This window comes from Sus scrofa, chromosome 5, assembly GCF_054392235.1.
Source record: "Sus scrofa isolate SSC_HxYL_T2T_F1_AM1 chromosome 5, Sscrofa_HxYL_maternal_Yorkshire_Landrace_v2.0, whole genome shotgun sequence".
Lineage (NCBI taxonomy): Eukaryota > Metazoa > Chordata > Mammalia > Artiodactyla > Suidae > Sus > Sus scrofa.
Genome location: NC_139387.1, coordinates 90308613 through 90323376, shown reverse-complemented (window position 1 = coordinate 90323376; position 14764 = coordinate 90308613). Strand labels below are relative to the sequence as shown.

Below are 14764 nucleotides of genomic sequence, written 5' to 3'. Positions count from 1 at the left end.
TAAAGAAACATGAAAATTAGAATGGACCAGTAAAATTAGTTCTGAAAATTAGGAATTATGATTACACCATCTTGTGCAACTGAGGGCTAAAATACCATTATATAGATATACAAAGAATGAAGAACAGTCAAGACATTTTTTGAAGAACAACAAAGAAGGTGGAGATTGACCTTACGTTAGATATAGTGTAAAATTATAGTAATGATATCCGTGTGGTGGAGTTCCCGTTGTGGTACAGCATAAACGAATCCCACTAGGATCCATGAGGATGCGGGTTCAAGCCCTGGCCTCACTCAGTGGGTAGGGGCATCCAGCGTTGCCATGATCTGTGGTGTAGATAGCAGACACGGCTTGGATCCTACATTGCTGTGGTGGTGGTGTAAGCCAGCAGCTGCAGCTCCTATTTGACCCCTAGCCTGGGGACTTCCATATGCCACGGGTATGGCCTTAAAAAAAAAAAAAAGCAAAATATTAATAATATCAGTGTGGTTAGTAGTAATATCAGTTATTTAAATTGCATAATAAAGGTACGATTGCAAAATAACACAAATAGTGTGGTTCCATCTACATAAAATTCAAGGCATACAAAACTAAGCACTGTTTTATTTAGCAACACTTACATAAGTAGCATAACTATAAAGCAAAGCAGAAAATTACAATAGCAGTCAGCTTTCAGGGCATCTGGCATTGCTGGTGAGGCATCTCTAAGCTACTGATCATGTTCTCTGTCAACCTGGATGAGATTCACATCATTCTTTTGAATGTACATATAATTTTTACAGTTTAAAAAATGGGAATGAATGAACTGGTGCTAGAATATAGCTGGTGCTAGAAAAATAATGTTTGCAAGCAGAGCATCCATTTTCCTGAGAAATAAGCAGATTTAGAGAACTCACTAACTTAAACCAAAGAAGAATATCCCACTTTTCCATGTGTAAAATTAAAGCTAAGAAGTTTAAAGTTTTACTTTCTGAAAACAATTCTGATTTCACTTGAAGAAATGCCTCCAAACATCAGTGCCACAGGACTACTTAGTGTCTTCGAAGGTACTAAGCTGACAGTGAAACTGATTTCATCAGCTTGAAGCTTGGCTTCCCTGGCTGTTTCTACAGGAGGGCGGGGGAATGTTTTCTTTGTACAAGTGCCCGAAAGCATGTAGCCAGTTATTCTGCAGAAAACTGGACTCATCAATAAAAGACACAGGGCACAAATGACATCTGAGCACAGCCCTCCCCAAAACCTCTGCTGCATGGAAGAGGCCAACAGATCTGGGGTAGGCTGGAGTATGAAATGAGAACTCCCCAGAGAAAACCATGACTTGCAAAGACACATGTACTCCAGTGTTCATTGCAGCACTATTTTCAATAGCCAAGACATGGAAACAACCTAAATGTCCATTGACAAGGGAGTGGATCAAGAAGATGTGGTACATATACACAATGGAATATGACTCAGCCATTAAAAGGAACGAAACACTGGCATTTTTAGCAACATGGATGGACCTAGAAATTATCATGCTAAGTGAAGTCAGTCAGACAATGAGACACCAACATCAGATGCTTTCACTGACATGTGGAATCTGAAAAAAAAGGACAGAATGAACTTCTTTGCAGAACAGATACTGACTCACAGACTTTGAAAAACTTATGGTTTCCAAAGGAGACAGTTTGGGGGGTGGGGAGATGCACTGGGGTTGTTGGATGGAAATCCTGTAAAATTGGATTGTGATGATCATTGTACAACTATAAATGAAATAAATTCATTGAGTAATAAAAAAAGAAAAAAGAACTCCGCTTACAATGGTCATCTGCAAATTCATAGAAGAGTGAGTCCAAAATTTTAGAGCAGGATGAGGCAGACCCTAAGTTTATTGATAGGGAAAACGGATGTCTATAGATGCTTCATGAATTATTCAAGATCATTATGAGGCGAACCCCAAACATGGTTCTAGTATACTTTCTGGTACATAATTCTAAAGACAGATAGAGGCCCTGAAGCAGATGACAAACTCATTGGCACCACTAAGTTTTAATTCCCTTAGGGTAGCAATTAGAAATTTTCTAGAGAGAAAGCTGACTTTATGGTAAAATGAGAGTAGGAAGCCAGAAGCCTGCTGCTTCTGAAAACTAAAACTTCCTCAGAATCTTCTAACTTCTGATTCTCATTCTCAGACCCTTGTACTCCTCTGGGCACAGGTTACCAGAACTCTGTGATAGATCTACAAATGGACATATATTATACACAGGCTGAACAAATAGATGTATATTCTCAACCACTTGATCTGTATATAGAAAGTACCTAAAATGTTACCAACTCACCATTGCCATAAGTGTTTTCTAGATGTTTAAAAGCATATAAAGAACATTAATTTTTAAGACATTGAAAAATCTAGGAATTAAAATTTAAAATCGCTAACTACAAACTTTTCACTTTCGCACAGCATGTGTACAGCTTTACAAATAAGTCATTGTGTTTGATCATCTACTCTTGTTGAATCATAAAAAGTATTTCAACTTTCTAGTTTTCAAGTTTATATTTAATGACTCTTTGATGTATCCTAATTTATTTAGCTATGGTGAATAAAAGAATTCATTTATGGGAGTTCCCACTGTGGTGCAGCGGAAAGGAACCCATCTAATATTCATGAGGATACGGGTTTGGTCCCTGGCCTCTCTCAGTAGGTCAGGGATCTGGCATTGCTATGAGCTGTGGTGTAGGTCACAGGCATGGCTTGGATCCTGCGTTGCTGTGGTGTAGGCCAGCAGCTGTAGCTCTGATTCAATCCCTAGCCTAGGAACTTCCATGTGCCACAGGTACAGTCCCCGTCCCCCCCCAAAAAAGAATTCATTTATTTGCTGAGTTTGCAGGATGAATTTTAAGAATGATACATCTGAATTGTATTTTCTAGGAATAGTCAAGGAAAATGGTCTGCAAGGTCAATGAAAAACCATGATTTTGGACCCAGTAAACTTAGAAGGTATCTGGGATGGAAGATATTTGTCAAAATTTTTCCAGTGAAAAGCCAAACAGGGTCTGAGAAGCTAGACAATGGAACAGGCAAAACAAAGGGCAAAAGCCAAGAGCAAAGAGGCACAAATTGGAAAGAGGCCAGGGGCTCCTGAGAAGAACTTCCTTTTCCAGTGAACATTATCGTGTAAAAAGTTTAAGGAGTCAGTGAAAGTGATCCTTAGAAGAATTCAGGCTCTCTCCTTTTAATATATAATTTTGTCTAATAATTAACCATGTGTATACTAAAAAGCATACTGCCATTTTTTCTTCTGGAATATTTACATGTACTATATTAGAAATATACATAGCTAAAGGCAAATGAAGAAATTACATTTGTTATATTAATTGCAGAAAACACAATTCCTGATTCTTGACTAGCTTGCTCTGCCAAAAGTAAAAGGGGTTAGAATAGTCTATGCAAACTTTTAACAGTACTCTTCCTAAATTTTCAGGCACTTTTACTGGACCTATGACAGAACAGGTTATGTACCTATATATTAGAAGAATGTTTTATTTAGATGATTAGCTAATTCTCACCTTCATATAGAAAACTAACAGTGTGAAGGAACTAACAGATCCAGTCTTTTTTAAGTATAGTTGATTTATGGTGTGATATTAGTTTCAGGTGTACAACATAGTAATTCAATATTTTTATATATTATACTCCATTTAAAGTTATTATAAAATATTGATTATAGTCCATGTGCTGTATGTTACTTCTTTGTGTCTTATTGATTTTATATCTAGTAATTTGTACCTCTTAATCCCCTTCCCCCTCAGCTCTCTCCCTTATACAGTTAGTTCTCTGTATCTCGGAGTCTATTTCTGCTTTTGTTACATTCATTTATTTCTTTCATGTTTTCCACATATAAGTGAAAACATACATTCTTTGTCTTTGGCTTACTTCACTAAGCATATGGGTATATTTCTGAAGGAAATGAAAACACTCTTAGAAAAGAACAGCATTATATACAGTAGCCAAAATATAGAAGCAACCTAATTATCCATCAACAGATGGATGGATAAAGAAGATGTGATATATACTCATATAGATATATGGGCACACACACACACACACAAGAATATTACTCGGCCACAAAAAAAGAATGAAATGTTGCCATTTCAACACTATGAATGGACCTGGAGGGTTTTATGCATAGTGACATAAGTCAGAAATAAACATTCATTCTTAATTTCAGCATCAAGTACTCATCATAAACTTCACTTTACTGGCAAAGTAATAATACAATACTACTATATTCCATAGACACTAACAATAATTAAAATGATTATATTGATGATGCTAATAGTCATAGCTATTATTTTTGTAGTCCTTAATACTATTCAAGGATGCTCTGCATAGGAGTTAGCCTGTATCCTTATATACAATTTGGTGACAACCTTGAGGTTAGGTACTATCTTACATGAGAATCTGGACAATGATAATTTTTACTCAGACAAAGGAAATTTGGCATGTTTACGCATCAGAACTGTTGTAATAACCAATATTTCCAGATCTTCTCACATTTCTTGAGCTAATGAAAACAAACAACTGCATTCAAAACACATGAAAACTGTATGGTGTTGAGTCACTTCTTAGTTTTCCCACTTGGTAATAGAAATGGTATGATAAGGATAAAATGGAATCACAGGGATTTAAGTTCCTAGGATAGTGCTTGTGTCTAGTAGATAACAAACATTTGATGCTAACTCAAAAGTTACAGTTGGAGCATATTTTAGGGAGGATTCTTTGGTCATGAGTGGCAGAAATCCAGTATAAATTGAATTAAGCAAAAACAAATTAACTGAACTGATTCAGGAAACCAGGAGGTTGGAGGGGTGATATTAACATTAGCCATGACTAGACTCGAAGCCTCCAGTATCATCAGCAAAATACCAGCTTTCTGCTAGCTCTGCTTTATTCCACTGACTGCATTCTTAAGCAGGCTCTCTGCACAGTTTGTGATGCCCCCAGCAGCTCAAGGCTTTACCTTCTGTGGGCTTAGTGATAATTCATTAAGTGATCGTTCTACCAGAAGACCTGGTGATCTGATCAAGTCTGGCTCATCTTAGCTGGGGTCAGGGAGGGGATGAACCCTGCCCAGCCCACACGGATGATTCCCCAGAAGAGGAGAGAGATTCTTTTACCAGAAGAAGAGATGCTGGACAAGCAAAACCACAGATTCTAGTATATAGAAACTTTGTATACTTTTCTCCCATGAATGAGGACTACATACATAGTAAGGATGTAAAGAGATTTAGGAGTCAGGACCATCATCTTTTTTTTTTTTTAAGGGCTGCATCTGTGGTATATGGAAGTTCTCAGGATAGGGTCTGAATTGGAGCTATAGCTGACAGCCTAAACCACAGCCCCAGCAACACAGGATCTGAGCCATGTCTGTGACCTATACTGCAGCTCATAGCAATGCTAGATCCTTAACCCACTGAGCAAGGCCAGGGATCAAACCTGCATCCTCATGGATGCTAGTTGGGTTCATTACCTCTGAGCCACAATAGAAACTCCAGGGCAATCATAATTTGGAATGTCACATTCTCCTGTATGCTTATAGATACCGAGACTACCGTGACCCTCCTCATTCACTGGTGCCCTATGGCTACACACTGCAGTTCTGGCATGTCCTAGCAGCCCGACTGGCTTTTATCATTGTTTTTGAGGTAAGTTTTGCCAACCAATTCCTGTATTTCCTTTGACACAATGAAGAAACTAGAAGTAACAAATGACCATAAGTTATGAGAACTTTCAATGTGATTATATATGTCCAGAAGTAGGATAGTAATAATTTCTCATCTTTTTATTCTCTTCTTCTCCTTAAAGTTCTTATATTTTAGAGTAAGTAAAGCCCACTATTGATTGTTAATGGGTAAGTCAGGAATCATTGGTTCTAAGTTTAAGAACCATGGTCATAAAATACTAAAGTTCAGAAAAATGGCAGTCTCTCCACCCCCACTCCCAGAGCTTCTGATACATACTGTTCACAATTTGCTTCTCACAACCTCCATGATGAGTCTCATGCAGGTGTTCAAGGAAACATTGAACTGCATGTTACAAGTGGTACCCTCTTGTTGTGTATCACCATGACATTACTTATGAATTTATAAAATATAATCTACCTAGTAATGCCTGTATTGAGTGTCACTAAAAATCCATCTATTTTCTTTTAGTCTTTAAGAAAATCGCTACTAAAAATAGTTGACATTCCTATATCTGTACCCATAAATGGAAATTTCATCTCCCTTGTCACACATATTAAAGCCAGACCAATGCAGGTGAAGGCTGCCTCTTGGTTCAGGCTAGAAGTTTCTTATTCAGGCATACCTCAGAGATTTGTGAGCTTGGTACCTGACTCCTCCCAATAAAGCAGTTAGCAAACCAAGGAGCATTTTAAAATATTTTCTTAAAATTTTCCCAACAACACCCATCCTGTGGATGAGGGAATTGAGGCACAGAGTGACTTATCCTCAGATGAACAGATGGCTCTTATACAGTAAAAGTAGAGCTGGAATTCAAACCTGGGCTTTCTGACTACAAAGTATATTCCAGGTCTCCCTTGCCTTCTCTGGCCATTGTTTCTCCCCCTTCTTTCCTGAGTCCTCATCTCATTTCCTGTGTGGTGCCATCACATGAGGTTCAGTCCTCATCTATTCCTGGGACTTTCTTTTCTCACACACACCTCCCCTAGCCTCATTCCACTTTCCAGACACTCCAGAGCCTCCGCATCCCTGTTCTGGACCAGCTCCCAGAGCTCTTCCCAACTAAGGGTGCACAATAGACCTGACTCTGTTGTATTCTCCCCTGTGTTTTTAGCACCTCGTGTTTTGTATAAAGCACCTCATTTCATATCTGATCCCAGACCTCCCAAAAGATCTAAGGGATCGAATGAGAAGAGAGAAGTACTTGATTCAGGAGATGATGTATGAAGCAGAACTGGAGCGTCTCCAGAAGGAACGGAAGGAGAGGAAGAAAAATGGAAAAGCACACCACAATGAGTGGCCGTGACCAGGTCGGTGAGAGGGGGACTTTCAACTCCCTGAATCAAGGCTTGGCCTAGTTCTCACTTTAGAAACTTCAAAAAAAAAATCCTTTAGAAACTTCAAAAAACCAAAAACAAAACAAAAAAAAACAGCTTGTTTCTTTAATTGCAAGTTTCATTTGGTCTTCCCTTTGTACCCAACTCCAGCCTCCATGTCACAGTCTGGCCTGGCTGCCAAGGTCTTCATGAATTGGCCTAGGTGTTCGTATTCCCTGAAATAAACCTTCCTCTCCCTTCCACTCCAGCCTGGCTATTCTTTTTAATCAGAAAGAAAGGACATGTTACCCTGAGAATGTTAAATTCACCTTTTCATCTCACCTAAGATGGCCTTCCCTCTATCACCCATTTATTACCTCCTCTCAGGCTGATCCATGTCATGCTACACCCCCTTAAGGAGGTTTCCCCAGACTCATCAGCCCATTGACAGTCCTTATAAACATCTGTTTAATGCATCAGTACCATATGTATTGACGAGCATTGACATGTATTGCTCATTTATTATTTTCAAAGAGTTATTAGGTTTCCCTAGCATAACTGTAAGCATCTTTAGGAAATCTCTATGGACTGAACTTGATCCTTCCATACCTATTAAATGCACATACATTTTAATTGATGAACACTTTGATGAATTAAACTTAAAAATATTGCAAGAAAGATCCATAATGTTCCCACATATTTTATGAGAAAGCTCTTCTGAAACCTTCTCTCTGGCAAGGCAATTACTCTCTGTGTGTCCTTGGACAAGTCACATCACCTCTCTGGTTTCTTCAATGATGAAATGAACGTTCAGTTTTAATACTCTGCTAATCTAATATTACAGCCTTTCTTTTGCCTTACTTGTCCTCATTCTTCTCTCTCCACTTGTTTGAAGACAAACTTTGAAAACATTTTCCAAAATTTGGCCTCCAAAAGAAAAATGTGACATACAGGGGTAAAAGTATGCTTTAGGTTACAATGTGGCAGATATCTACAGAGATGTTTGTTGTTAAATTAGTAAAGTTCTCTCAATCCAGATCTGTGTTAAGAACCTGGGAGGCAGTTATAAGTTGGATATATGGGTGGACTTGGAGGAAATCACCTAGACCTCAGGCCACCATGGGGATACGGTGGTATTTAGAGGTTCAACATGGTCCCACCCCATTCCAAAGTAGGCCTTAGCTTCACTAAAGGCAAGAAATGTTTTGCTACTTAGTCATGCTGCCATTTCCAAGATCCACCATTTGGTTAGAAACTTAAGGAAAATTACCTAATTTTTCCAAGTCTGCCTATTTGGTGTGGAAAACTATAAGGGGTTTTCAGTATTGTTAAATATCCTTTTATAGTCCAGCAGATTCTAGTTCTGGCTTTTCCATTCTCTATCTGGAGTGGCACATTCCCCTGGATTCAGTTTTCACATTTGCGAGAGAAAAGGTGTTGGAGTAAACAATACTTTAAGACCCTATTTGGTGTGAATCTTCTGGGATTTTAGAATTTGCTCCAAGCCCCTGCACTGCCTTCCCATTCTGATTGCTTCTTCTCTGGAGAGAAAGGCTAACTGTCCAGATGGCCTGAGTTGGAGTAGGAAGCGGGCATTAGTGAAGAGAACTGCTCCCAGGAGCTCCAGTGCCCAGAGACCAAGGCACAGTGGTGGATTATGCACACCTGGAGCTGTGCTGTGTTGCCTGCCGGTCCCATCACACCTGGGAGTTCCTTACGGCCTCATCTCATCATGAGCTGCTTTCTCCCAGAGGAGGCCATCTCTAAATTTTACTTGAAAGGATAGTTTTTGTCTCTATTTTTCCCAGAGTTGGCAGGATGTCACCCTCCTTCAGGCTGCCTTTCTGACAGTCTGTTCTTCTGTAAAGCAGACACAATACTATTTATACCACCCCGATGGGGTTCAGGGTTACTCATTCTTCGAAAGTCTTTGATTCACCCTCAGTGCAGATCATTGCACATCGTGTCCTTGAAGCCATCATGTGTACTTAAGATTTTTTTTTTTTCTTTTTACAGCCACACTAGCTGCATACGGAAGTTCTTGGGCAAAGGGTGGAATCAGAGCTGCAGCTGCCAGCCTACACCATAGCCACAGCAGTTAGGGATCCGAGCTGTGTCTGCGACCTACAGCACAGCTCATGGCAACACCAGATCCTTAACCCACTGAGCGAGGCCAGGGATCAAACCTGCATCCTCACCAACACTATGTCAGGTTCTTCACCTGATGGGCCATGATTGAAACTCCTTAGGATTTTAATACATTCTTTTTTCCCCCAGGTAACGGTTTGTTTCCAAGCCAAGGACCTGAACTCTGTTTACTCCTCCCGGCTGTGCAAAAGCACATTCCAGTGAATGACTAAAATGCAACCGCAGTGCATGTCGCCGACGTTGGCAGCAGCAGGGGGGGTGGTCAGCACCCTTAAAGGACTGCCTGGGAAACCACGCTGCTGTGAAACCACGTTGCAGCCCAGCACACAAATGCTCTCTGTCCCTACACCATTCTTGACCAAGCAAGCATGCACATCATGGGCAGTTCCATTCTCAAGTTTTTAAAACCAAGGGGAACTTGTATATGGGGCCTGTTTTTCAGCCTGTTTGCTACCTTTTTTGCATTCTGTCCCATGTGAATTTTACAGACACTGGGCTAAAAAGGGTATTCGGACACTCACTTGGACACACATTCCTAGAATGTCATCATGTGGTCCTTATTCCACGTCACCAAACAAGACCCTGTTTACAACTTTTTCTTTTTTTTTTTTAATTTCAGATCTTTCTGAGGAGATTATTATATATGACATATCTATAGCTATGTGTATGGCCATAGATGTATTTCTGTGTGTACATATGTATAGTCATGTATTCTTACATATGTACAGACAAATACAGAGATATATAAAGTACATAGAACTTCCTTACTTGTAAATAGCCAAAAGGTACTGACATGAATGATGGATTTTCACATTTAAATAGTCATCAACATGAAGCCATGATTAATGCTTGTATAATGTGATGCAATAAAATTTCAAATAAATTTATGCACATGGAATATTTTTAGCCGGGTCTTCTGAAATTCTGTTGTATTTTCTTCTCATAGAATAAGTGGAATCTTAGAGTACTATCTTTAAGGAAAGTCTGTCATTCCCAAACACTCCTAAGAAATCACTTCATCCTTCAGAGAGACTACATTTTTTACATTTTTTTTCCTAACCCATCTTTTCCATGTTGCTTCCATGCTACCTTCTTTGGGTACCAAGCTAAGTAGAAGTCACTCATAATAGTTGGAAGATGCCCCTGGTGCACTCTGCTGAGGAAATATGAGCTACAACCAATGATACTTATGATGCTTTTGATTCCCTTGCCTGCTAGTAAGCTCTGCTAATCCTAGCAAAGGGACTGTCCAGGAGGGAAAGGACAGGGGTTGGAGGAGCAAAAGGGGAGAGTGTTTCTAAGCAATGTCTATTATTGGAAAGTTGTAATTACTCTTCTTCCAGAGACTGTAGAACTTGCCCTTGAATTATGTCATCACCTTGCCTATGCCAGTCAGTCGGGAAAAGGGGAGTGCACCCATTATCTTATTCATCAAACTCTGTTTCATTTTGGCCATAGGTTCACATGCTGATGGATTCCCAAAGACCTTAGATATCCCCTTATATGAGAAGAATTGGTCAGAGTGGCTTTGGGCAGGCTACAACTTCAGCTGTTTCATAGTTCCATCTTACAGTACTCTTTCTAACCTGCCATTCCTGAGAGTGAAATACAGTTAACCCACAGATTTAAACTGCAAGAGTCCTTTATAAGCAAGTTTTTATTTTCCCAATAAATACGTACTACAGTACTACAGGACCTGCACTAGGTTGAATCCATGAACCATGGACATGGGGGGCCAACTATAAAGTTATATGTGGAGTTCCCATCATGGCTTAGTTAGAAAACTTGACTAACATCCATGAGGACACAGGTTTGATCCCTGACCTCGCTCAGTAGGTTAAGGATCCGGTGTTGCTGTGAGCTATGGTGTAGGTTACAGACATGGCTTGGATCCTGCATTGCGGTGGCTGTGGTGTAGCCTGGCGGCTACAGCTCCAATTGGACCCCTAGCCTGGGAACCTCCATATGCTGCGGGTGCGGCCCTAAAAAGACAAAAAGACAAAAAAAAAGTTATATGCAGATGTCTGACTGCCATGAGGATTGGCACCTATAACTCTGCATTGTTCAAAGGTCAACTGTACTAACCCTGGCAAAACCTAAAGAGATGTATTTTATGGGAGCTGAAGACAAGATGCCATTAGCAGAGTTCTATTTTCAATCATGGCCCCAATAAGTCTGTCAAGTATTTCACACCAGCTCTAGTAAGAGGAATTTCCATGCAAAGTCTCAATAGATGAAATACAAAGTGATGCTCCCAAAAAACAACCAGCTCTACTGTCCCAGCAGTCAGTAGCTTTTTTGTGACTTTAGCTCATTATGCCTGAAGTTCTACCCCAAGCATCATGGCCCAAGAGGTTCTTGGATTTGACAAGTCAATAGCTTCTCTCCTACTCCTTTTGGGGGGGAGAGGGGCAGGGGTAGGGAAAGGGATGTATACTCCTCCTTGGGTTTGGAATGGGCCATGAACTTTGAGAGCTAGGTAGAAGATCACCCAATGCACTGGTCAGGATAAGGAAGTAAACATTTAAGTACCACTTTCTACCTGGTATGAACAACTCTATAGCCAGAAGTGTTTTTGCCCATGGAATTCTGCCTTTGCTATTTCAAGTGCCTCTGGCAGTCACAATTCCTAATACATTTCTAGCATATACTTCTTTTCAATACTCCTTCATCTCTTCCTTCCAGCATAATGAATACATTTATTCATCCTCCCTATTTTTGGTACAAGGTACATCTTAAGATATTTTTAGGTTTGCAGAGGGAGAAAGGCAAAGAAGCTTGTAGAGGGGAATTTCTGAGGGTATTTGTAAGAAATCAAGTGTTGGAAGTGACATCGCCAAAATAGCAACAAAGGTAGTTCCTGACTTCCCTTCCAATCCCAGGAAGAAAACTGACAACTCTTTGTGGACAAGACTCATGGAAAAAACCCTAGAACCCTGAAAACCTGTTTCAGGGTGAAACCAAGTCGTCAGGGACTCCTGGGCACAAAAGCCTTTCTGTGTCCCATATTTCTTGTTTTTAGGAAATAGGCTTCATTCCATCTCCATGACCTTCCCCGAGTTCCAAAGGGTAGGTTCAAACAGTTGTTAATCAAGGAAGGGAGGGAGTGCAGAGACAAGGGAGCAACAGTCAAGAAACAATAGTGCAGACTTGGGGTAGGGTCCTGGTTCCCTCTCACGGGATACACACTAAAAATACCTTTGAGTTATTCTGCAGAACTAAAACCCCCAATAATTGAAGATGTTAACTACTTGATGAAAAATTCTTCATTCCAGAAAGTCCTACACTGTATCTCAAGTATCATCAGGGCCAGTCCTGGGGCCACTAAACATCAGCTTTGAAGAAGATGCAAGTTAGCATCTACCCTAACCCTTACCTTTGGCCCTTTTCTATTTTTCTACTCTCATACTATAAAATCTCTTCCTATTCTCTCCCAGAGGAGGGCATAGTCTTTAGAGCAGTATCCTACTGTGGCCTCCTATGCCTGGAAAAAATATAAAAGCTATTCACTTCTCCTTCACCCAAAATTCTGTCTCTGTATTTCTATTTGGCACTGGTGGACAAAGGCCAAATCTTGACAACAAGGGGAGGCTGAAGTGTCCCTCTGCACCAGAGACCAAAACATACAGCATTAGAAGGTAAGAGGAATGGCTACATGCTGATCATATACCCTTCCTCCAGGCCAGCACACCACCACATTGAGAGGTTCTCCTCTAACTAGGATTCCTCTATTGGAACATGAGAGGCCAGGGTACGTATCTAGCCCCCACATTGTTGTGGGTCACTCCATGGGAGCCCCCACTTTCATCTCACCCGACAATTATAAGAAAGTCTTGACCACTAGTAATGTGTGATGGAGAAAGGAGGAGGGGCTTGCAACAACTAGCACTTGGATCTTGGCAGACCAAACTCTTACCTGTAGAGCTCAATGAGCAGTCCAAATGAGAGGCTTTGCTCATCTGCAGAGCCAAGACCAGGGAACTTAGTGGGATGTAGGTCTGCCTGACTCAGGTCCTCAAACAAAGATCCTTTCTAGCGCTGGATCTTGATCTGTCCCATCCAGGAAGGAAGCTGAGTAACAGACCAGCCCACTACTGAGTATAGCTCCTAGCACCCCCTAACTAGAAAAACTGGAAACTCCACAGCTCAGCAATCCTTGAGCAGGGTATGGCAGGCTGAGCTGATAATCTGCAGAGCAAACCTATGTGACCATAGGGCCAGGGAAGTTGGAGGGTAGATAGATTGAATCAAGACCACAAAGAGCCTTGCCAGGCTTGGAGGTGTCCTGGGCTCCACTCAGGCAGGGGGACTAATTCATAGCCTCACCCACTAGTGAGTATAGCTCCTAGCCCCTCCTGACCAGAAAATTTGATTAGGAACAACTTAGAGGAGCAGCTTGGAGCTATGCCTTCCCATTTCACCCAGGCAAAGGAGTTTAATCATCACCTTAACCACTGCTGACTATAGTTCCTTACCAGAAAGCCTGGCCAAAATACCTGGAAACTGCATAGCTCAGCAACACTCAAATAGAAAGTATGGCAGGCAGTAATGACCAACTGCAAAGCAAAGCCAGTGGCCCTATTTGGTTAGGGAACTTAGGGCATGGTTTGACTTGAGTCAAGACCACAAAGAGACTTTCCAGTCTTAAAGCCTATTCTCTCTGCCTGGGAAGGAAAACTATTTTGTTGCTCACCCATTGTTCAATCAGCAATCAGCCTTTCCAACCAGGAAATTAATTAGAGCACACTGGAAGCTATGCAGCCCACCCAATGGCCTTGCTTACAGTGGCGTAGGAATAGAGAACACAGACCCTGGCTTTCTCCATCTGCAGAGAAAAAGCTTGTCTGATTCAGATCCCCAAATAATGAGATGTGCAGGCACTAGAGCGTGACCTGCTGCCATGCCAAGGCAGGGAAGCTAGTTCATAGTTTCATCAACTGCTGAGTATGGTACCCAGTTCCAACTATATAGGAAGCCTGATCAGAGAACTCGGGCAACCAGAGAGCTCATCCTACAGCCTCACTTAGGCAGGGAAGAGTGCCATAAGTCCTTTCCAACTGTTTTGAGTCAGTGGTATCCACTCTAGACCACAGTTTGAGTAGTGGGGTCACCTGAAAATACACCCTAATAGCAAACCACACCTGCCTAAAGATGTTACCAGCAGACATACTCGAAAATCCAAATTGAGCTGACTGCCAAAGAACTATCTCTGCCAAAGTGAACCTGTAAAGTGTGGACTTGGTAACTGCAGATATCAACATAAAGAATCAAAAATCAGAGTTCCCGTCATGGCACAGTGGTTAACAAATCTAACTAGGAACCATGAGATTGCGGGTTTGATCCCTGGCCTTGCTCAGTGGCAAAACCAGTGTTGCTGTGAGCTGTGGTGCAGGTCGCAGACTTGGCTCAGATCCCGTGTTGCTATAGCTCTGGCATAGGCCAGCAGCTACAGCTCCAATTAGACCCCTAGCCTGGGAACCTCCATATGCTGTGGGAAGCGGCCCTAGAAAAGGCAAAAAGACAGAAAAAAAAACAATCAGGTAAATATGTAAACATGACACTACTAGATTTCCCATCAT

General features: G+C 41.1%; 1 protein-coding gene and 1 long non-coding RNA gene across 31 annotated transcripts in view; one reads left to right on the top strand and one right to left on the bottom strand.

Moving 5' to 3' along the window:
* ANO4 (anoctamin 4) overlaps positions 1–10083 on the top strand; it is a 445360-nt gene extending 435277 nt beyond the window's left edge. For all 29 annotated transcript variants that reach the window (XR_014804231.1, XM_084957412.1, XM_084957410.1 and 26 more), the window contains 3 exons: positions 5580–5685; positions 6836–7031; positions 9315–10083. Coding sequence is in view for 28 of the 29 variants with exons in the window: in XM_084957412.1 (XP_084813538.1) it covers positions 5580–5685; positions 6836–7027 (298 nt within the window). In the remaining variant the exon portion in view is untranslated. The remainder of the gene's footprint in view (positions 1–5579; positions 5686–6835; positions 7032–9314) is intronic.
* LOC146403532 (uncharacterized) overlaps positions 1–14764 on the bottom strand; it is a 45809-nt gene that overhangs the window by 18257 nt on the left and 12788 nt on the right. The window lies entirely within an intron of this gene.